Here is a 24,424-nt window from a genome sequence, read left to right on the forward strand (position 1 = left end):
TTGTATTGATTTTGCCCATTGTGATTGATCAATAATATTACAGAAAATTGCCCCTTTACTATTTGTTTCCATTTTTTACATATTTTATACCAATATCTGACCATCATTTTTTTATGAAAACTGAGATTGGGTGTCAAATTTAATTTTTCTATATATGTTTTATCTGTATACTTCTCTGAACCCCATATTTCACATCCATAAGTTAGTATTGGTCTTATTATATGGTCAAAAATGTTGATCCAAGTTGCTATGTTGATATTTGTTGATGTGCTAATTATTTGTTTAATACAGTTATATGCTTTTAATACTTTCTTATATAAATGTTCTTTAAATTCTATTCCTAAATATTTATAATTTTTAACTATATCTAGTTCTTCATTTTCATAACAAACACTATACTTATGATTTAATAATTTGCCATTTTTATTAAAAATCATAATTTTTGTTTTAGATGTGTTTACTTTTAGGTTACACTGCAGTAGGATGCCAACTTATTGAAACAATTTTGCAAAGCTGCTTCAGTTACTGACACAAATACAAGATCATCAGCATATAACAGGCGACTAATTGTATTGTTGTATTGGTTTACATGACTTATCTAGTTGTCCTGGTAAATCATTTAGGAATAAATTGAAGAGTATTGGGCTGATGTTACAACCTTGTCTTACACCTCTGAGTGATTTGAAATCATTAGTCATTCTATTGTTTAATTTTATATTGTATCTCACATCCTCATACATACTTTTAATTACCTGATATATGTTTCCAGTAATATTATTCTTTAACAATTTATAAAACAGTTCTAGACGCCATATGATATCAAAGGCCATATGCTATTAAACTCTGTTTAATTGATCGCTATCTAATTGAAATTAATTCATCCTATGAATGTGTGTCAGTGAGCTAGCTAATGACGTTTACCACAACCGAGGTGGTTCTTGGGTGGTGGGGAGACTATTCATTGGCCCAATCCGCAGTACAAGAATACTAAAGCATATTATTTTGCCAAATTGAACAGGTGCAACACTATGCCACGAGTAAATAAATTAAAAACCCGGTGTGACTGCTGTACAAGAAAATGAGTCAACACGCCGTGTTATATGACATGGAAGTGTTTTTATCTCTTTTATTTATCAAGTTTAAATAGTAGGATCAAAGTATGTCTATCAGGTATCTTATTATGATGCTATCACTGACATTTTTCCGTAGCCTAGAGCTGGTTTATACGAGTGACGTTACTGAAGGTGCACCGTGACACATTTGTAGTTGTAGGCGCCGATCGTTTTCGATTATTCTGTTATTATCTTTCGTAGCTACTGCAGTGTAGAACACGTTGAAATAGCTGCATGCAATTTTAGCGGATTTGACTCTTGGCATGAATTAACAAAATCTTAATTTAAAGTATCGACTATCTATCTGTGAGAATATATCTTGTGTTAAATTAGCTGCATCTTAAATTAGCCAAATAACAGATTAGCTAAAATAGCTAAAATAACATGCTAGCTAAAAAGACATGTTTTAGAGTATTTTTGGTCAAAATAATCGTTCAGTCGGCATAGTTATGAGTTATAATTTTACCATGCAAATAATTGTTATTCGAATTGAAATTTAGATAAACACTGTAACGTCCCGTGTTTTATTTTCACCGGGTTTACTGTTTGGTCAGCAGTGGCATTCCACATTAAGATTACAGCTGTGAGAGATATGCATCATAGTCAAGCTATATGAAACGGCAAGATCGAAATTCTGTTGTTGTTGTTACAGTATCAGCCGATGAGCCAGTGCGGCTGTTGATGACTGTCTTCGGGACGGTGTAGAGGCTACAGACTATTCCGCTTTAGAATTTGTTTACGTATTCGAATTATGGATGTTATCCATGACCATTGCTCACGTAAGCAAGGGGAATGAGCAGCGTTGTAAATCAACCAATCAATCAATCAATCGATCGATCGATTCATCGAATAAACAAATAAATAAATAAATTTACGACATTTGGAACGCAGCTTACAAACTCGTCCATGGATAGTTGAAGTACTGAAGTACTGACGAGCTTTTTGCAAAAGACATCTCTGCAAGACGCCACCTTCGGCAGGATAGAAGTCCCGTCTTGAACAGAGGTGTACAATACACTGGAGTTGTATACTTGCGGTAGTGAAATACTCAAGATTACTGAGACCTAGCCATAATGATTGTTTTGATGTCAGATCTTAGGGTGTAACTGATGAGTGGTGGTTAAACCTCGTTGATCGAAATACTGATAGATTCTTGAAGGCCTGACTGTGTAGAGACTCAATTTAAGTCTGTGGATTGAAACATGGAACCACAGACCACAGTCCCTCTAGATAGAGGGACTGTGCACAGACGAACCCAGGACAAAGACGAGCATTATAGTATCCAGTTGGGAAGGGAAAAGAAGAAAACAATTCTAATAGTTATTTGACTAAAGACAATATATATGCCATTGTTAGGTCGAATGCCATCAACACTAGTCTTCTATTGTCTTTGTTATACAATGAAGAAGTTGAAATGTATATTCACAGTCCTTAGGGACTGTGGTATATTACTGTTTAGGCGAGTCATTTCATTTCCGTTGCCTAGTATTACCATATTCTTCTGTTTTAGTTTGCTGAGTGTAAAGTTACAAAACGAATCCTTTACCAGTGGGACAAACAAAGAAAGTGACGGATTTTAGTGTGTAGCACACTACCAAGTCCCAAGGTGATACCGGCATCTTAATTGTCAATGCAATGAAAAGTCTGTTTTAATTAATTATAAGTAAGCATGTATTTGTTGTTCACTGCGAGACCCCGCATTATGCGTGAAATCGAACGTAAAATCAGGAAAAACATAGGCTGTAGCGTCGTAGTGGCGACAAACATCGCGTGGGATTCGACAAACGCTAAAGTATTTTGTGGGATATTACCATGCTTAATAATGTGCTGTACACATTTGATAATAGTCAATTTCGATGAAGTAAGGGTATTCAAACGCAATATTCCCCTGTCAAAGATCGGCCTTTCGATGTGAGTTACGAAATAAAGAAATTCGAGCTCAAAAGCACAACGTTCAGTTTTTGCTGCATACGTTTGGCGCGCGTCTTTAAAATTTGGAGAAAAATAATTTTACATTACATAAAAATACATTTTACCAACTCAGCTGTGTTCAGAGAAATAAAACTGCTCAGCCAAATGCAGAAAATCTCCGCTCCCACAAACCTGTAGATTATTTCCTATCCCACTCGATAAACATCACACGAACAGCTTCGTTGACTGCTTCCAAAAGTTGTATTGATGTACTAGTTTATCATTGCTGACTGGTGTATATTATTAAAGAGCGGCGGTGGTCGTCTAGCTGCGCATGTGTGACATTTGTGTTGATAAACATGGATTTTCCCACAATCCAGTGCGCTCTTCTCATTGAATCAAAAGTATGAGGTTTGACCTGGGCGCGACTTGCACTAATTACCGCCGGCGACTCCTTCGATACCTTCCTATCACCAATTTTAAGCTTGGTAACGTCTCAGTTTGTACTCGTTCGTCTGCGCAACAGTCAACGTCGCCATCTTTGTTTATATAAGACCATATATCTCGCGCATGCGTGGCGCGATGGCCACCGTCCTTTAACGTTGAAGTCCACTCATAAAATCATGAAACTATTGTCTCATGGCAATTTTTTTTTAGAACAATTCAAAGTTAAAGAAAAAAAGCGTTCTTTGAATTTTTTTAAAACTCATTTAGGCTACAATTTGAGATGTGGCAACATATCTATGCATTAGGAACCTGGTGCAAAAGCGTTATAATACAGTCAAAATGGTCATTTTCAACTAAACTACGAAAATTAAACTGGTGGCTCGGAAGTACAATTTAATGAAAGTAAATAAATTCCGGGTATTTGTATTTATGAGTAGGCTTCAGTCTTTCTACGGTGCGCTCGGGGAAAAAAGACAAATGAATATGCAGATTGATCATGTGAGGGCGGTCAGTCGACCTCGTGTTGATAATCAGCTGTTTAGATTGGCAGGCGCAGGCGATTCCTTCAAACGGCATCTTTTCACTTCAGAGTGCATTCGTTATGCTCCTCCGTAGAGTTGTCAGTCAGTCGCTTAAAAGAGATGTTCAATTTCGTCGTTTTGCCGGTACACTGAGTTTGGAGTCTCCTGCCAGTTTGAATTACGTGGATGATCACAGAATCACGGCGAATAACCCCGACAGATCTCTGGATTTTAAAGTCTACGAACCCGCCACAGGTGAGTATTGATTTGATTTGATACCTAAAATCATGATATTATTTTCGACTCAAGGTAACCAGGGAGCTGAGGTAACGTATTAGTACTACCATAGGGGGTGGGGTTGGATTAATGTTGATTTTGAGTGAGAGTGTTCCACGCACACTACTACATTATCGGGGGCGGGGGGGGGGGGGGGCAAGGGTATTTTCGTTCAACGTAATTGCAATATTTTTTTGTTCGTGCAACGTAAATTGAAAAAAATAAATTCCGTAATTCTGTAATCACAGGCGTACAACGTAATCAATCAATTATTTTTTCGGTACACTGTAAAAATATGTCATTTTTCTCGGTACATCCAAATAAAAAAAGTCGTAAAGAATAATCCAGGGAAATTACATTTTCGAAACTGTAAAATGACTAGATGACACAATTCATTGCAAAATTCAATTTTCACTGTAAACTGTAAAAACGTCTTTTTTTCCTTGTAAATTGTAAAAAGCCCTTTTAATTTCCCGTAAAACTGTACCAGCTATCCACCTTGCCCCCCCCCCCTTATCTGTATTTAGATGTGATGCAATTTTTATTGTCACATTTTGGTAATTATTTCAAATTTGGAACTGTGATAGTCGCCGTAATTTATTTCCATGTTTGGAAAGAGTCAAAAATTTAAGTACGAGAACAATCATCAAAATCAAAACGATGACTATTTTGAAGGCTCTTTTGTATCTACCTTAAAGTGGGGGAGTTGTCACCTGCGCATGCGTCAGATGGCCATAGCGTGTCATTGTTTACAAACAAGAGTCTATCCATGAACCTTTGCGTTTGTTAGCGTGTGTTGTTATCGTCGCTTAATAGTCAATTCCCGTGCGTGCGCGCGCAGGTGACGAACCCCCCCCTGCTTTAAGGTAGAGATGCAGTTTATTTGTGAATTTCAATCAAAAATAGTTTTTTTCGTTTTTTATATAAATTTTTATCTAAAGAACATTCTGTGAAAATTTGACCAATGAATTCTTATTGGAACACCATTAAAATTGCTGTTTATTTTCTGGTTAAAAATAAAAAACACTCACACGTGGCAATGCTTATGTCCAATTGCCTAATTTGCATGAGTAAGCAAATAACAGGACCTTTGATTGACAATATGCATATCGAGATTGTACGGGTCATAGTTCATTCAATTCACGCGCATGTGCAATTATTCTCGAATCAGTTATCGCTCGCTAGCAAACCAAACATTATATTTCCTCAGCGTTTTTTCCTAATTTTTATCATTACATTATGCGTGGTGTGAAAAGAAAGAGAGGTAGAAAGAAGATTCAGATGATTTCTATGTCGGAAGAGGCAAAAGCTACACTGAAGGCATTAGCCCGCCGAACGAAAAACAAAATCGATGTGAGCGTCTAAACGTGACTTTCCCTGAAGGTGAATCCGAGTTTCTGATTGACTGAGAGATTTTATTTTTAAATAATTGTACTCATAAAATAAACTGAGCATGTGAAGAATAATTTAACATTGTTCACAGTGATAACAGCTCATTGTCGAAACGAAGCTTTACCCATTCACGCTAGTCACAATAAACATCATACTCTTGAATAGGCGTCAATGACTACGGTAAAACTTGGACTCTATATTAGGCATCAGGAATGATTGAAATGTTCGAAAATGACGCCAAAATACACCTTAAAAGTCCTATTTTTTTTCTAAATCCCATCGCGAATTTACGGCAGAATCTGGTCCCTCAAATAAGGGACACATGAGCTTTGATTCTAACCGGATATATTGCACTGGGTCGGGGAGATACAAACTTTCGTGTATCTTTTGTCCAATGCTAGGTGCTAGGTGGTGCGAGACAGCTTTGTTTGCAACCGGACGAACTCAGTTTAATTCAATGAAACAAACAACTGACAATGCTAAAATAAATTGCAGAGGTACGCTAAAATTAATTGAAAACAACCAAATAATTTCAATGAAAAATAAATCACAGAGAGAGGTAACTTGATACATTAACAACTCTTTTGACGCGCTGACCACTTCTCCGCGTCTGATGTTTTGTTTTCCTTGTCATAATACTTACTGATTGATGATTTTGTTTTGATTTTTGAGTTCTTTAGCCTGCAACTCAACCACGACCTTTGCTTTTTCGGTGAAAAATGGGGAAGTTTACGTCAATTTGACGGACATTCCATTTTTTTTTTAAACTAACGAGCACACTGTTTAGCACTCCTATTTTTTCATTTGCTGATTTCTATTCAGAAAAATTCGACAGCTCGAAAATGCACCTTAATTTTGCACTCATGTCATGTCAGATTTCCAACACAAATTATTTAAAACCGGTCGAAATTTTAAAAATTTTACGTTAGGAGCTGGAGCTCTCTCCTTGCAGCGACCGTCGCCGGTAGTACAACAGCATGTTTTGTACTAGTACGTACATCCGTGCGCTGATTTGTCTTAGAAAATTTCTGAATAAGGCGTTACCAAAATCGAAAAAAATAAAAAAATTGCCTCCTTAAAAAACGAACAGAATTCAAATATTTCTTTTAACAAATATGTTGCAGTGGGAAAATGGGATTGGAAACGCTGAACAAAACTTCTGTGCCTCGCGTTTCGATTCTAGGATTACGCGATTATTCATTATTGTGCGTTCGCTTCCTGGAGTTGGTTCTAAATACTACATAAAAATCATCAATAATAATTAATTTAATATCCCACTTTGTACTCTTCACGGTAAACCATAGGCTCTGAAATACTCGTAGATTTTTTTATTGAAAATACATCGAAGAGAAGCCATGCTGTTTTGATCGTGATAAAAAGTCACCTTCCTAGGACCGCCCCCTGTTTAATTATTCATGAGATGACGTCATGTTTACTGGGCATTGACACATGTTTTTACCGACCCCATCAAAACACTGGTATGAATGACGTGTTTCTGATTTATATATTCAAGAGCAGTTGTTCTGGTCCAACAATTTTACATAAAATGTCTATGTCTATATGTTAACTTTCAATTTCAATAGTCTAGAAAGTATGACAAAGTATGACAAAGCAGTAATTCTCGGTTTAACGCGCAAATATGCAAATTAGCCTTTTTCTCGTCTTCTATTTTTGGTGAATTCTTGGGTTTTAAATTAAAATAGCTGATAGACGCTTTGGCCATTTGCCTCAAAATTTTCACACATTATTGACAAGGTGTTCCTCCTTCAAAATGCGCCCGGACAGTTTATTACTGCGAGTGGAACAAAAATAACAAGTCCGCAATTAACATGGATATATAAATTATGCAAAAATAGAAAAGAGTGAACTTTGAGGTCATGCTGTGCGACTTTGAAAGCCGTTAGAGAGATGAGTGGACGCATTTGAATTAGTAGTATACCAAGGTATCCAGTGATGTAATTTTACCCACAAACGGACTTGAAGTTTTTGAGCTAATTTTTTTTAAACCACTTTTGTCCAAAAAAGCATATTTTTGACCCAAAATCAAAAACGCATTCTGGATATTTAAAATAAAGACAAGTTTTACAAAGTTTGTATAATAAGCTTTCAGAAAATATATAACATGCTGGATATATAATACCATCTTCATTGTCTAATTACTCAATTAAAAAGCAAGCCAAATAAACTGCATCTCTACCTTAAATGAAGTCACTTCAACAGTAATAAATCTAAAACAAACCTTCAAAACAATCTTCCCAGTAAAATTAAAACATAATTTCGGGCACTGTAACAAAACAAGTCAAAAAACAATAAAATGTTGCCTATCAAAAGAAACCGATGGGTTAGTTTCAGACTAGTACACTTAACACTTTCCCTTAACCTTAGCCAGCATTAGGCTAAAACCTAATTCTTATGTTTCTTGTTTTCCCTTTTTTATGCACGTCAGCCACGAGCAACTCCTGTATAATTCTAGCCGGATTATTCGCCATTCCCACATACCACAATTGTTTCTATAGTTCATCAATGTCCACCATATTATATTTCCACAATGGCATACAGTACAGTATGAACGTAACATAACTTAACTTGCAAGCTGGCTATCAACTGGCATTGCGATTTCATAAAGTGTATCTGAATACATGTCCCGATGGGTGCAGAACAGTATTGCTCATTTAACTAAGCTGTCCAAATATCATACTTTTTGGCTGTTTTATACCTATGCGATAACATGAATATTACAGTTATAAAAAAAATTTCACAATAGTTTTTCAATTTGAACCTTTTAAACTTTTGGGTGAAAAAGTCTGGTGGTGAAACGGTTAATGGTCAGTTTAGAAGTTTAACAAAATAAGGTTGAATTGAACCTTGTTAAAGGATAAATGGTGTTATTTTGAAACTGTTTTAAAGTCAATAATCATTTATTATATTATATTATTATTATATATATTAATTTATGTCATTCTCTTGATTTTTGTGTAAAGGTAGTACCGTTACAGTCCTAATATAAACCGCATACGTAATAATAACCACACCCCCAATTCCAGCTTTGGGGTTAAAGAGTTCTTAACAACAATTTTAAGGTAGCGAGACTATTATTTGTGTTGAAAATTACGATTTTCACATTTATTTATTAATTGATGAAATGCACCATAAACTTTCATATGATAAAGTCAATATAACATAGAATGTCATGTAAGTTGGTTAAAATATAGATTTTCTGAAGGGAAGCAAGGCAGCCTCAGTAGTGTTTTCCAAAATCAACAACACAGGTTTAATCTGTGTGCCTATAAGTTTCAAAGATAAACTCAAGACAAAGCAATGTTAGGATGTGTTATCAGTAGCTATCTGACACACAATGAGTGTTTCCAAACATTTGAGTGGTTTTTCTCCGCCCCTGTTTGTTTCACAGATTATTCATTTGCATATGAATGTGTCAGACACAAGGTCACACAGCCATTGGAAAAAAATCATTGATTTTGGTGTTTTCATATGCCGAATTTATCCAATTATAGCTATCCCATTCCTTTATTTTTTGGTTTCCAATAGCCTTACACATTTGGATGTCCCTACACATGGTAAAACAGACCTTGATGGAAAAACAAATTGATTGTGCCGATAAACAAGCTTGAAAATCTTTGCTGTTACTTCATGGACGTTTTCTAGGAGTTTATATTTTTCAAAATACAAGGTCTTTAACAAAAAATAACGTATACTTATTGTCGTCGGATTAACACCAAATTTTCACAGCTTTAAGGTGACAATGAGAGGAACTTGAATGTGTCCAGACAAACTATTTCATCGATTATTTACCAACGAGTTGTGGTTTGAGTTGGGGGCAATGCGACTAAAACAGTAATTGAAATTCAGGACACTATTTTTTAAAACGCGTTGCTTGAATAAAACTAACCAGACACATTCAATTTTCCAGACTATTGAACAACTAGGAAAAGTGAAAAAAATACTTCTTATCGCCAGCATAAATGCGTAATTATTTTTTTTACAGAAAAAGTAATTTTTCACCTTTGATTGAGTAACGCGACGTAGATTGCAGATACGGGCATGCAAAATACACTTGTGAAAAGCTTGAAGTCTGGCGATTCTAAAAATATATACTTTCCCGGGTCTATTTGTAGTCATTTAGCTACAATTAGAAGATGAAAACAAGTATGCAAATAATAGTCCCGCTACCTTACACTTGAAAACTACCTATTACTAACCGCACCCCCAATTCAACAAGACCGTGACTGACTTCATTGTTTCAACCAGCTGGTCCAAAACTGCTAAACTGCTTTGTTCCTAATCCTAGTCGTTTGTTTCGACAACGTGCCTGAAACAATTCACACCTATTTATTATTCAGCGGTAATAAGATATGTCTGACACACAATGAAACTGTTTTTGTTCTGTGTTTGGTAAGTTTTCGACAATGAGCTGTTACCACCATAAAAGTGTTAAATTCTTCTTCAATGCTCAGTTTATCTTTCGAAAAACAATTAATTTCTTGATTTAAAAAAAAATCATGCCGTTTTCTATGGAAAAACAAAGCCGAAAGATCGCACTACATTATTGGTAAAGCTTTTCTGTGTTGCATTCACCATGAGGTCACTGAACTGTCATTAACATATTTAAATGAGCTATGGTAAATCTGACTTGTGGGTACCATCCGGCATTTTGATTGGTTAATTCGTGACTTGACCTATCCGGTCAATAAACACGTTCCGTGTGCGTTCAAAAACATGGCGGATATCGTATTGTATTGACCGTTTACATGTGACTGAAATCATTCGCTAACTGTGAAACTAAGTTGAATTTTATTTTTTTTATCATGTGGACAGTTTTTGACTCCCGTGTGCGAAGCACAAAAGGGAGTCTTTGCAGTTACCCTGTCTGTATGTCTGTATGTCTGTATGTCTGTATGTATGTATGTATGTCACTTTTTTTGTTCCACCGTTATCTCAAGAACCACTAATCAAATTTTGGTGAAACTTGGTACATACAGTACAGTTCTCGCGGAAGCTTTGGCTTCACTTCAGCTTCACCTTCGCTTCAGCATCGCATCATTATGGCATTGTTATGGCTTCAGCATCGCTTCAATGTCGCGACATTAAAAAGTTAGGCGATTATCGCTTCGCTTCATTGTGGCCTCATTATGGCGACAATGTGGCATCAGCATCGCTTCATCAAACAAAGAAGTACTGTACTCATTTTCCCCAAACCTCTTGACCGCTTCCGCTTTTGACCGGTCAATTTCCGTTTTATTTTCGACCGTGCAACAATTCGGACTACTAAAAATTTTCTGGTTTTCATAGATCACGGTTACTAGTTTAGTAACCGTGCATAGATGTTGAACAACCGTCAAAAGTTCAAATACTTTTTGTTTTAACTATCTATAATTATATGCACGCAATCTGACCCTTTGACCTAGATTTGGCTGGGATTGAATATTTTATTTTAGACAATATTCCGACGTGACGCACTGCTCCAAAATGTATTCAACAGAAGTACAACATGGTTGTCTGGGTTTCTTTTCTGTGTTGAGTTTACGATTTGTATAATTATTGTTGTTCCCCTCCCCCCAAGCAGAAGACAAGCCGAAGGACCATGAAGCTAAATAGAATTCCCACGCATGGACGTGGACTGAGTGAAAAAAAATATTTCTAAGTCTAAAATAAAAATGACCTACTATTACACCTCTTTGTGTATTTGTCAATTTTGTATATATTTGGTATGACCGTATGATCGTAAATATCTAGCAAAATCTCGTCTTTCGTTAATAATTTCATTTGTTTGAAATGTCTACCGACCGTAATTTGTTTCTTCAAACGGTCCCGACGTCCGTCATTCAACACAATCAGCATTTATTTATCGCAATTCATGGGGATCATGTCCCGTAATTTGCGGGTTGTACAACCAAATAATTAAACAAGTACTATTTATTGTATTTTTGTTTTACCTCGCGAAACTATAACAGAGCGTAGAGTTGTCGCGGTTAAATAGTCTCCTTGAAATCGATGGAACTTCAATTACTAGTATCCATTTCTCACGTTGAAATAAAAAAATCGAAGAGCATCAGGGGATATATTATTAACCGGTCTTACGAATCGCTAGCTTTATTTTATTCGAATTCATAAAATTCACGAGTTTTCGACATTTGTTGGCAACTTCCGCGCTAAAATGGTTGAAAATGTGGGTGTGGTTTTCTCGCAAAGTCCTGTTGATAATACGGACTAATATGGTTCTGTGACCCAGGTCGTGCTCCGATCAGGTGACTCTCAGCCAATCAATGATGTTGTAACAAAACATATTTAACGCAAATTGAAGGGTCGTCGTACCATCCAATCTCCATCGTCGATTCACAAAGTTTTTTTTGTGCTGTGACAGGCTTCGCAATTATTCACTGAAAAACATCGGTATATTTTGACAAACGGATGGGATTTTACCTCAGTTCAAAAAAAGAAAGAAAAAAAACAGGGCTGAGATACAAATCAGTTTTGCAAGTTGGGAAATAAGGTAAACCAGACTGGGGTCGATGATTTTCAGTATCGAAGGACTTCCGTGTGAATCATGATTTTCAAATTGTTCATCGGCTGGTGACCAAATATTTACGGCCACACTAAATGGACGCGTTTTTTTTTCTGAAGCCCAATAAATTATTTCTGCATGTCAAGTGCTATTCGATTTTTTACAGGGCATGTGGCTCGTTTTCATTCGAAAATATGTTTGTGAGAATACTTTTAAAGTACGTATAGATCGAGCTCAGATCACTGATCGTGACTTAATTTTGAGAATTGGTTGTCAAATTTTACCAGACCGACGCCACCACAACCATCCAATCATATGTTGGAAATGTACGCACTTGTTTTGGAACTTTGTATCGAGATGACTGGCGCCGACGCACCAGGCGGCGTACGTGTGTATTGCTTTGTTTTAGTAGTCCGGGCATGGGGTCGGACTCGGCTAAAACTAAACGAAACACAGAAAAATACCACCGAAATGAGGAATCTGAATCTGCTCTTCTAGCAGCAAATAAAATGAGCGAAAAAAGGTAAATTTTATAACAAGAACAGTTCGACTTCGTATACAGCAAATTGTGTTGTATCAGAACGACGATTCCATCGTGTGATTTGAATTTATCGCGATTTTCCTTCCAGTCAATATGAAACTCGTCACCTTGCCGATTGTAATGTACTTCGCAAAGTTTTTGGTGCCCAATACTCGCAACACTAAAATAATTAAACAAGATATCTTTTTAAAATATCATTTTACTCTTGATCATATTATTTTATTCGCCTTGAATTTCAAATCGATTACATATCGAACTTCTGTACATGTTTTTGTCTACTGCCCTTCTGCGTGCAAATAATGAGGTCATACTCATGTCACAATAAGTTGAAACTGATGCCATGTTGATGCCATGAGACTGCGAAGCTGAGGCCACGATGATGCCACAAAATAGCGAGGCGAACACAGCTTCAATTTTCAATGACGCGAAGCTGATGCCACAATGATGCGATGCTGAGGCGACAATGAAGCCATGCGTAGGCGACAATGATGCCACAAAAGCCAAAGCTTCCGCGAGAACTGTACTGTAGATGCTCTGGGATAATGCGCAGAGTTGATTAGGTTTTGGTAAAAATCTATGAATATTAATTACCTAATTTGCATGATAATTAGCTGATTTTTAGCTGTTCCAAGACTGTTCCACTGATATCTAAAGAACCACTCATTGGATTTTGATGAAATTTGGCACATGGATGCTCTGAACTAGTACGCAGATTTGATTAGTTTTGGGTAAAAATCTATGAATATTAATTACCTAATTTGCATGATAATTAACTGATTTTAAGCTGTTCTATGACTGTTCCACTGATTTTTGAAGAACCACTCATTGGATTTCAATGAAACTTGGCACATGGATGCTCTGAACTAATGCGTAGATTTGATTAGTTTTGGGTAAAAATCTGTTAATATTATTAATTACCTAATTTACATAATGATTAATCAATTTTCGGCTTTTCCACTGATATCTCAAGTACTAATCATAACATTTCAATAAAACTTGGGACACTGCACATACCTGATAGTTTTTAGGGTAATATCAGTACATATTAATTACCTAATTTGCATAATTAATTAATTTTCAGCTTTTGATATATTGAATAGTAATGATCACGTTTCAATGAAACTTGGTACATAGTTACTTGAGGACTGTGCAGAGACCTAATTAGTTTTTGGGTAAATATTTGTGCATATTAATCACCTTATTAGCATAATTAGTTAATTTTCAGCTTTTCACCTGATATCTCAAGTACTAATCATCACATTTCAATGAGACTTGCGACATAGATATTCTAGGACCATGCAGAGACCTGATTAATTTTGGGATAAATAATTGTGCCTATTAATTACCTAATTTGCATAACTAGTTAATTTTTTGCTGTTCTATGATGTCTAAAAACCACTCATTGGATTTCAATGAAACTTTTAAAGAGTACCCATCACATTTCAATGAACCTAAGACTATGCACCATATTAGTTTTTGGTAATATTTATGCTTCTTAATCACCTAATTAACATAATTATTTAATACTGATATCTCAGGTATTGATCATCACATTTGAATAAAACTTGGTACATAAATTCTCTAGGACAATAGACAGTCTGATTAATTTTGCGTTAAAATCTGTTCATATTAATTCTCTAATTAGTATAATAATTAATATTTTTTTGGTTCTAATAACATTTCAATGAAACTTGGTACATTGTGCAGACCTTATTAGTTTTACACTTAAATCTGTTCATATTAGTTACTTTATTTGCATAATTAGTTTTCAGCTATTCCATCAATATCTGAAGTATTATTAAGTAATTTTGAATTAATTTGTAATGTGTCTCCAAAACTCTCAGCACACGGGAGTTCTTTCTAAGCTTTCTTTGATTTTTGATTGACTGTAATTTTTCAACATTTCGTAACTCCTATTTTAGAACCGAAGTAAGGCCTTTCAATCTTCCTTGACACCTATTCAAGAGATTGTATGTATGTGTGTGTATTTTTGCTGGGAAAGGATTGACCAGCTTTATTAGTCCAAGAAAATTGTTCAGCTTGGAATGTGTCTGAACCCCTCATTAGTATGCAAGAATGTAGGAATGTACCATGAAAATTGTTTTTCTGGAGTAAAATGTAGTATATTTTACTTATGAAAGGTCAAAAAGTGCATGGAGATTTTATGAAAATGTGTGGATGTTAACAGAATGATGTCATTTGGTCACAGTTGTGCAAAAAATGATGGACTATTTTGGGCGTACATTGTAGCTATAAAATGTGTCACCTAAGTACTCACACGTGTGCATGGATTCCAATAGTTTGCGCTGTGAAGGAACTCCATTAGAAAATAAGTATTGTGTAATTTGTAGTGAGAATATATTCAAATAGATTTATGTTTATGAATCTTGTTTCTTTTCAAAGTGTATTATATAATAAAAATTGTTTATGAAAATGTTTTTTATACTTTTTCAATGGATTGAATTTACAAATGATGAGTTATTTTGTAATACCATCACTAGAATTATGCGTTACGAATTTCTGATAGTTTAGGCTTTGTGTTCTTGCGAACGGGAAGACATTTACTGGTGTACAGTGGGCATCGATAAAAGCAAACGCATTTCGAAAGTTGTGAAATCATGGTACTGTTTTGGCATTATACAACTTGCAGTTCCCTTTTGATGGATTTTGTGTGACTGGCCGTGTTATCGTACTGTAGTATTATGTAAATCTGCCCCAGGAAAATCTGCAAGCAAAGTTTAAATTGCCATTTTCATGCTGCTTTATAACGTGGAGTCGTCATCTATGTATGCACAATTATTCGTCTTGTGTTCCCCAGCGCATTTAAAAATCTCTTTTGAATTTGGGGGACTTTGTGTGACTGACCATGGTGTTTGTAAACTAAATAAACAAACATGGTTATTTAATTCAGTTTAATTCCTTTAATTGAGTTTCCAAAATCAATAATAACACATACCCTCATGTGTACTTCCAGTTTTCATTAAAACAAAGTCAAAGTCATTGAAATTGCTTATCTGCCTGTTCACCAATCCATTGCTGTCTTCTCATTTGTATCTTTGCCATACATGTATGGCAATCACTAACAGTGAGCTGAGAAGTACATATTTAATTTACTCCATGTCGAAATTTGGTTTCAAGCTTTACTCTGAATTTGAAAGCCAAATATAGTTTTGGATCTCCTCTTTTGCAAAATCTTTGCTCTACCCCTGCTACATTTCACCACAACATTTAACTTCATTCCACTTTACCAGACAATCTTAAATATGGATGTATTAGATTTGCATCTGTTTGTTTCTTTGTTGTAGGTAAACTACTATGTACCTGTCCAAGTTCGAGTCAAGACGACATTGACAATGCAGTGAAAAGTTCTCAAGATGCGTTCCATATATGGTCATCGTATTCTGGAAGTGAGAGAGCAGCTGTTCTGAGAAAAGCCGCAAAAATAATTGAGGTTTGAACATACATGAATTTTAATGTACACCATTATACATGAACTTATTAATATGCATAAGCCTATTATTCAGAGAACTATTTGGCATATTCACATACAACAAATACTTTAATATATGCATCGAGCAAGCAAAATCACTAACATGTCACATAACCATATCTTGTGACCTTATATTATATATAAATTATATATTATACATATACATGTATTATATGCATAACTAATATCTCATGCAATGCTGCATCTAGAAGCATGCAACCAGTACTGTAATAAAAGCTCGTACAAAAGATATACCTACTATATCTGATGAATGTATATGGTCTTAGAAACTCATTGGGCCATTCCAGTTTATATCTGCAACCCCCCTGTTGATGTGGTCGAATTTCCAGCACTGTATGATGGGGAAAATACCCCGGAATTCCAACTGTATATGGAGAAACAGAATCTGGAAATCCAGACGAGTATGGAAAAAAAATTCCTGGAAATCCAGGCAGTTATGACTACTAAATAAAATATGGCCTAGTTTATCTCGCCACATACTGGTTGATGAGGTTGGATTTCCAACAGTATGACTAAAAAACTTGGAATTCTGACTGTATATGGTAAAAAAATTGGGCCAGTATGAAATAGTTATTACTGAAATTAGATAAGGATGGTGGCACGAATGAGCTCATCAACACCGTGAATCAGGACTAGTTTGGATTTCCATTATCAAATATAAAATTTTGAACTTGGTAAATTAGCATATGAGAGTTATATTTGGAAATCCTACTCTGAAGGGTGGCACAATGGAACTCATCAACACCATAAGTAGGAACTATAGTTTTGGGATTTCCACTACTGTATGGTGAATGGTGATTTGGAAATAAAACTTTGTATGACTTATACACCCATGGAAATTATACCCTGTATGAAGTAAACACACAAGCTCATCAACAGGGGGGGGGGGATATAAACTGGAATGGCCCATTTATAAACATTATTGTACTCTCATCTCCCAAATAAACGTACCGGTACGTTTATTTGTTTCCCCGAAAAAATCCACCCGGTACATTCTTATTTGGGACGGTACGTTTATTTATATTTCTACATCGGGCCGATTCAAAAAAAATCTTGATTTAAAAACAAAAATCATGCCTTTTTCCCATGGAAAACGAAACCAAAAGATTGCACTAAAACATTGGTAAATCTCTTCAGTGTTATTTCACCACGAGGTCGCTGAACTGTCATTAACATATTTAAATGCCCTATGGTAATGGTAATTTGAAGACAGTTATTCACTTGTGAAATACAGCATGACCGGATTGTGCTACCATTTCATTTGCTACTAAGCAATGTTTGTTTTTATTCAAAACTTCTTTAAGAATATACTTTTTATTACCAAAAAAATTAAAAAAAGTACATGTAATGCATATTAAGGTAGAGATGCAGGTTCCTGGGCACTTGGGAGTAAAATTTTTTTTTTTTTTGCTTTTTATTATCCAAACAGTCTTGGCTATGGACTGTTAAAATTTTGTAGAATTGTGAATAGCGGAACATACTCAAAAAACGATTTTAATATATAGATAACAGGTCCAAACATTCTCTCTTTTGAATGCTTAGCAAGATTTAGCAAGGCAGTACATAAATAATAAAAAAGAAACATGGTGAAAAAAAGAAATGGCGGGATCTCCATATTATGCACTATATTTAACTTAAATAATAATTTAATACATTTAAATTTGGAACTGTTACAGTCATTTTAATTATGAGCATTAGCAAACTTCTTACTGAGTGAATTATTGTGCAAATAAGCAATTATCTCAGCTTCTTTTTAGTGCACATCCCAGAACTTTAAAAAAAAATAGCTCCTAGACGCTTTGACCTTTTGTTTTGAAATTTTCACAAATGATTGACAATGTGTTCATCTTCAAAACGCCGTCGGGGCATTGTTTTTGGTTGAACAGTGTTACAACAATCGTACAGACAACTAGCCTGGTTGTTAATTTATGCATAAACTTGAAGTAGTGAAATTTGAGCTGCTGCTCTGCAAAATTGACAACTGGTAGACAATTCACTACGTTCAATTACCCACCATAGACTCCGGTCAGTCAAAATGACTATTTTGAACTGTAGGCATTAATCGCGGGTGACGGAGAGATAGAATCTAGGTCAGGGGAAGCCCCATGACCTCAAGATTCTTTTACCCATTACGTCACGAACCCACGTGACCACATGGCAGCGCCATAGGTAGCCGTCAATCACTCTGATTTTTTCTCCGCCTTGAGTGGAGATGAAATCTAGCGAGCTCTGCTGGATCGCCTGCCTTTTTTTGTAAATGCACATCACAACCAAGATAAGGGATAACAAACAAGCAATTTATTGAGATAAAATAAATGAAAAAACAAATAATAAATACAAATACATGTAAAATAAACCACTCTGTAAAATCAATCTATTAAACAACTACAAAATTGGAAACAAGTCAAAATAAGGCTTGTAAATATAAACAATAACTACCTAAAATAAAATTGGGGAAGGGGCCCCTTCGATCAGGTCACTGTCAAGGTTGGGGTCAAGGACACACTGCCACGGCCGAAATGTAGGGAGGTGGCCAGGCAGATGGCCGTCGAACCCTGTAATGGGGGGCAGGATGGAGTCCTTTTCCCCACAGTGAGTCTGACAGAAGAGACCAAGGAGGGAATGTGGGGGATGGAGGTGGGATAGCGAAATCAAAGTACACTATGCATGACGTGACAAAGAATGAATGAATGAATAAAAGACAAAGGGGATAAAACAATGAAGGGACGCTAAGTGGCGTGTGCAAGATAAACAAAGAAAAGGTAGGGGCAAGGCATGATTGGTGGAAATAAAAGGGGAATTCTGATTGGATGGTCAAAAATGTGGGAAGCAAAGTGAGTGCATTTACAAAACATATTTGTGACAACACAAATTTCACTTTTTTCTGTCTGGGTTTCTAGCTTGGGTTGTTGCCGCGGCACGGCATCCGACATTGTAGCTGGTAGGATAAGTTTTCCTTGTCATTTTTACCCTTGTGTCGTTTTCCCCTTTGTGTGTAGCATTTTTCACAAAACAAAGAAATTAAAACCCGGCGCCTCTACTAACCACTGGTTGGTTTCACGGCGGCACCTTTTACAACTGTATTTCATTTTTTTCCCTCATGCATGTCGTCTTTTATTTACAATGTATTTAGCAATGTATAGATGTAATGACAGCACCAGGGCTCGCTGCCTTTTTCTTTCCGGTCTCCTCTCGTTTCGAGTCGACCGTGCAGTGGTTATATTCAGAATTTACCAGCATAGAACCTGCATCCAAGATACTTTGTCGTAGCTACGTGCGGGGTTCAGGGTTTTTGCGTGTGTGTTTTTTCACTGGAGTTCTGAGGCCTGAGATTTTCTTTCAGAGCCATCAAAATCGCTGAGACTGACCGCGTCACAGCAAGGTCGCGCGTCCAGTAAACAAATCGGTTAAAGTAAGTTGCGTGTTTTGCATGAGTGGAAAGTCCTCACGCTCCGGTACCGATACTTCGTGTACCGGGACGTCGAGTAAGAGGCCCGACGATGGAGGTACTGAAATTTTTCTCGATCTCTCCCGCTGATTGGAGGGCATCCTCACAGTCTGTTTTTTCAGGTGGTTTTTTTACCCGGTTTTACCGGCTGCAGTGAGGCTGTGCCCCTGGAGGCTTTCCTCCTATGGGGCTCGTTGCGGGTCTCTTTGTGGACCCTTCCTCGCACGGCGCCGGGTTTGCCTCAGAGTTGAGGGCTTTGGTCGAAGGACTGTCGGGGCAATTGTGTCCCTGGCAGGCCGGGTAGATCAGACGCAGTCGTAGCGAGCTGTCTCCACTGTGTCCCCTCGGTGGGCAAGCAGGAAGAGACACGAAGGCATGTTTGCATTCAAACACGTCTATTCCAGGGAACCCCCGTTCCCAGTCACGGCTCTCCCACTATTTTTGGGGGAGGCCGAGGCTCAGGCTAATTGCACCGGGCCTCCTCAGGAGCCTCGGGCACTGAATGCCAATGGGGTGCTCGTAGCCAAGCCTCCGATTGCGGGGCAGGGCTTTCAGGGCAGGGCACACGTTGACCCCCCACTTTCAGCCAGCTAGGGTTCGTCACACGGTAACGGTACAATGGTAACAAATTTATCCATGTGTCTGGTCTCCGCTGTGGGTTTTTGACTGCTTTCTTACCGACCCACAGGCGTCTCCAGAGGGAGCCGACCCTGTCATGAGACGCACAGTCAAACACGCTCTCTCTCACATATTTAAAGTGAAAGAGGACGCAGTTCGCTCGCGTCGGATACAGCCGGTACTCCGGGCAGTCCCTCAGAGTCTTCCATGACTCGGTGAGCCACGCTTTTGGGGTGAGGCGGAGTACATGTATCATCGATCCCAGTGATACGATGTAGATACCCCCACCCTTGATCCTAAAGCGACCACCTAAGGCTGCTTCAACGCTTATGGGATCACGGGCGTCGGGATCCAAAGCAACCCCGTCGGCACGTCTCTCCCTGTCTGTCTGAGTGCGGAGTGGGGCGCAGAGCACGCAAACGGTGTTGATGGGCGGCGTTGGTCAGCCGCGGAGGATGTAATGCTTAAATCCCCCGAGTGGGGATAACATTAGGCAACACTTCCCACTGGACCAAACGCTACCCGGTCGGTGTGGTTTCGGGATCAGACCACATAGCGTGGGATGAGACCAAGATGCCCCCAACCGGATTCCAAGCCTCCTTCCCCAGACCCCGGTACCACGAATTTGGCAAACCGGGCAAAGGGGGATAGCCGCGTTCCATGGGTGTCTTTGCCAATTGAAGACTACCCATCCAGCCCTGAGGGCAGAGTTGCTTGAGCGCATTATTATGCGTGCCCAGGACTCTGGAGACCTTGGAGGCAGAATGCACCAGCCTCCTAGACCAGGCGACATTTTTACTGGTGGGCCACCGCACATCTACATGCAACACCCCCTAGTGTCGGCTGGCTCTCTTGGCTGGGGCCACTACTGTGCTACGAGACGCGGCCTTAGACGCACGTGTTTTCACCAACAAGCTGAGCCGGGGTCCCTTCCCACCTCAGTGACGCAGACTGGACATCCTCCACCCTCTTTGTTCAGGGAATGGTGGGTACAGCTTCGGAGTGCAATGAACCAGAGGGTTCAGATCGAATCCGCTAGCCAGTTGGTCCTGCCATGGGCAAGCGGAGGGCACCCCAAGCACAGAAAACACAATGCCCTAGGGCGTCGTCCGCTAGCCAGAGTCAGCCAGGAGGCAAGCGCTTATACCCTTCCATGGGAGGGACAGGCACGTGTACGGTGAATGGCCAGGTGACAACTTAGTGACTACTTCAGGCCTTGGGGAACTCACTTCATGGGGGAACATAGTACCCCCCCCCCTCCACCCCGCAACTGCGGAACACATGGCCACATATCCCTGTCGTTTACCGATTGCGCCGGTGTAGTCCGGTTTGGAGACTGCGAGTGACTGATCCCTGGACCTTTCTAGGTGGTGACATTCTGTTAAGGGATACCACTGAAATCTCCATTTCCCCCACGTCAGTGTCTCCCCTGTTGGGCACTGCCAGGGGACTCAATCAGACAGGAAGTAACAGTTTGCTGGGAAAGACGCCATACACAGGGTACATCAGCCGGAACTAAATCCAAGCTTCTCCCCAAATGTGTTTGTCGTACCAAATCTCCAAGTGGCAGGCGTCCAGTTCTGGACCTACAGTACAGTACTCGTGAAAGCATGACTTTTGTGCCATCATTGTCGCCTACGCGTGGCTTAATTGTCGTCTCAGCATCGTATTATTGTGGCATCAGCTTCGCGTCATTGAAAATTGAAGCTGTGTTCGCCTCACTTATTCTGTGGCATTATCGTGGCCTCAGCTTCGCAGTCTCATGGCATCAACATGGCATCAGCTTCAAAGTATTGCGACATGAGTATGACCTCAATATTTTCACACGGAAAGGCAGTAGAGAAAAACAGAAGTTCGATATGTAATCGATTTGAAATTCAAGGCGGTAAGAGGAATAAAATAATATGACCAAGAGTAAAATGACATTTTAAAAAGATATCTTGTTTAATTATTTAATGTTGCGAGTATTGGGTACCAACAACTTTGTGAAGTACATTGCAATCTGCTAGGTGACAAGTGTCATATTGACTGCAAGGAAAATCGTGATAAATTTAAATCACACGAAACAATCGTCGTTTGGATACAACGCAATTTGCTATACGAAATGAAACTGTTCTTGTTATAAAATTGCCTTATTTTTGTTCATTTTATTTGCTGGTAAGAGAACAGATTCAGATATCTCATTTCGGTGGTATTTTTCCGTTTTTCGTTTAGTTTTAGCAGAGTCCGATCCCATGCCCAGACTACTAATACATGCAAAACAAACGTACGCCACTTGGTGCGTCGGCGTTGTCGCCTGCCATCTTGATACAAAGTTCAAAAACAAGTGCGTACATTTCTAACTATGATTGGATGGTTGTGGCGGAGTCGGTCTGGTAAAATTTTTCATCCAATTTTCAAAATTATGTCACAATCAGTGACCTAAGCTCAACCTATACGTACAGTGGCGTCCAGTGGTGCCCAGTCGATGAACAATTTGAAACTCATGATACACACGGAAGTCATTCGATACTGAATACATGTATCATCGACCCCAATCTGGCTTACCTTATTTCCCAACTTGCAAAACTGATTTGTATCTCAGCCCAGTTTTTTTTTCTTTTTTTGAACTGAGGTCAAATCCCGGCCATTTGTCAAAATATACCGATGTTTTTTAGTGAATAATTGTGAAGCCTGTCACAGCACAAACAAACTATGTGAATCGACGCAGGAGATTGGATGGTACGACGACCCTTCAATTAGCGTCAAATATGCTTTGTTACAACATCATTGATTGGCCGAGAGTCACCTGATCGGAGCATACAGCCTGGGTCACAGAACCATATTTGTCTGTATTATCAACGGGACTTTGCGAGACAACCACACCCACACTTTCAACCATTTTTAGTGCGGAAGTTGCCAACAAATGTCGAAAAACTCGTGAATTTTATGGATTTGGATAAAATAAAGCTAGTGATTGGTAAGACTGGTTAATAATATATCCCCCGTTGCTCTTCGATTTTTTAAAAATTTTATTTCAAAGTGAGAAATGAATAATTGAAGTTCCATCGATTTCAAGGCAACTGTTTCACCACGACAACTCCATGCCGTGTTGTAGTTTCACGAGGTAAAACAAAAATATAATAAATAGTACTTGTTTAATTATTTGGTTTTACAGCCTGCAAATTACGGGACATGATCCCCATGAATTACGATAAATAAATGCTGATTGTGTTGAATGACGGACGTCGGGACCGTTTGGAGAAACCAACAGGGATAATCCAAACAAATTATTGGGACACGGTCGGTAGACATTTCAAACAAATGAAATTATTAACGAAAGACTAGATTTTTCCAGATATTTACGAACATACTGTCATACTAAATATATGCAAAATTGACAAATACACAGAGATATTTGCTTTCATTTTAGCCTTAGAAATATTTTCTTTCACTCGAGCGAGCGATTGCAAAGCGAAAGCGGACGAGAGGTTGGGCGAAATGAGTTCTGTACTTCTTTGTTTGATGAAGCGATGCTGATGCCACAATTGTTTTGACTGGCTAGCCCCACTAGACTTAAGCCGGGCCTACCTGCACATACCGATGCACCCAGCGAGTTGCCATCTCCTTCAAATCGCCCAGCTGGGCCAAGTATTCAAATTTCGGGTGCCCCCCTGTTCGGGTTAGGCACAGCACCCTACGTGTTCACCAGAGTGATGAAATGGGTAGTACTGCTGCTCCACCAGATGTCGGTACACCTCAATCTGTACCCAGACTATTGGTTACCAACTACCCGGGCAAGGGGTTAATAGCCAAACGCGTCAGGCTAACACAAGATTTACTTCACCAGTTGGGCTCGTTAGTAAATCGATAAGTCCCACCTCGACTCAACGCGCAGTTGGTGTTCCTGGGCATGGAGTTTTGACACAGAGATAAGCTTGGCTTAGCTATTTCAAGCGTGTTGCTTATCGCTATGCAGCCTAGCCGAATGCCTAGTTAGCGTTCCTTCGGTGAACTAATGCGGATCATCGGAATGATGACCTCGGTTCGAAGGGTAGTTCCCCAGGCCGCACTACGCAGCCGCCCGGTATAACGCTTGTTATAACGCCGAGCTCTCCTATGGGAACTAGATAAGCGGGTTTCGATCT

The 24,424-nt window shown here is 38.4% G+C and overlaps 1 protein-coding gene across 2 annotated transcripts in view; it reads left to right on the forward strand.

Moving 5' to 3' along the window:
* The first annotated feature begins 4,004 nt into the window (after positions 1-4,004).
* LOC100373270 (4-trimethylaminobutyraldehyde dehydrogenase A-like) overlaps positions 4,005-24,424 on the forward strand; it is a 48,411-nt gene continuing 27,991 nt past the window's right edge. For both annotated transcript variants that reach the window (XR_014926872.1, XM_002736549.4), the window contains exons 1-2: positions 4,005-4,246; positions 16,026-16,171. Coding sequence is in view for 1 of the 2 variants with exons in the window: in XM_002736549.4 (XP_002736595.1) it covers positions 4,072-4,246; positions 16,026-16,171 (321 nt within the window). In the remaining variant the exon portion in view is untranslated. The remainder of the gene's footprint in view (positions 4,247-16,025; positions 16,172-24,424) is intronic.

This window comes from Saccoglossus kowalevskii, chromosome 17, assembly GCF_978046115.1.
Source record: "Saccoglossus kowalevskii chromosome 17, keSacKowa6.1, whole genome shotgun sequence".
NCBI lineage: Eukaryota > Metazoa > Hemichordata > Enteropneusta > Harrimaniidae > Saccoglossus > Saccoglossus kowalevskii.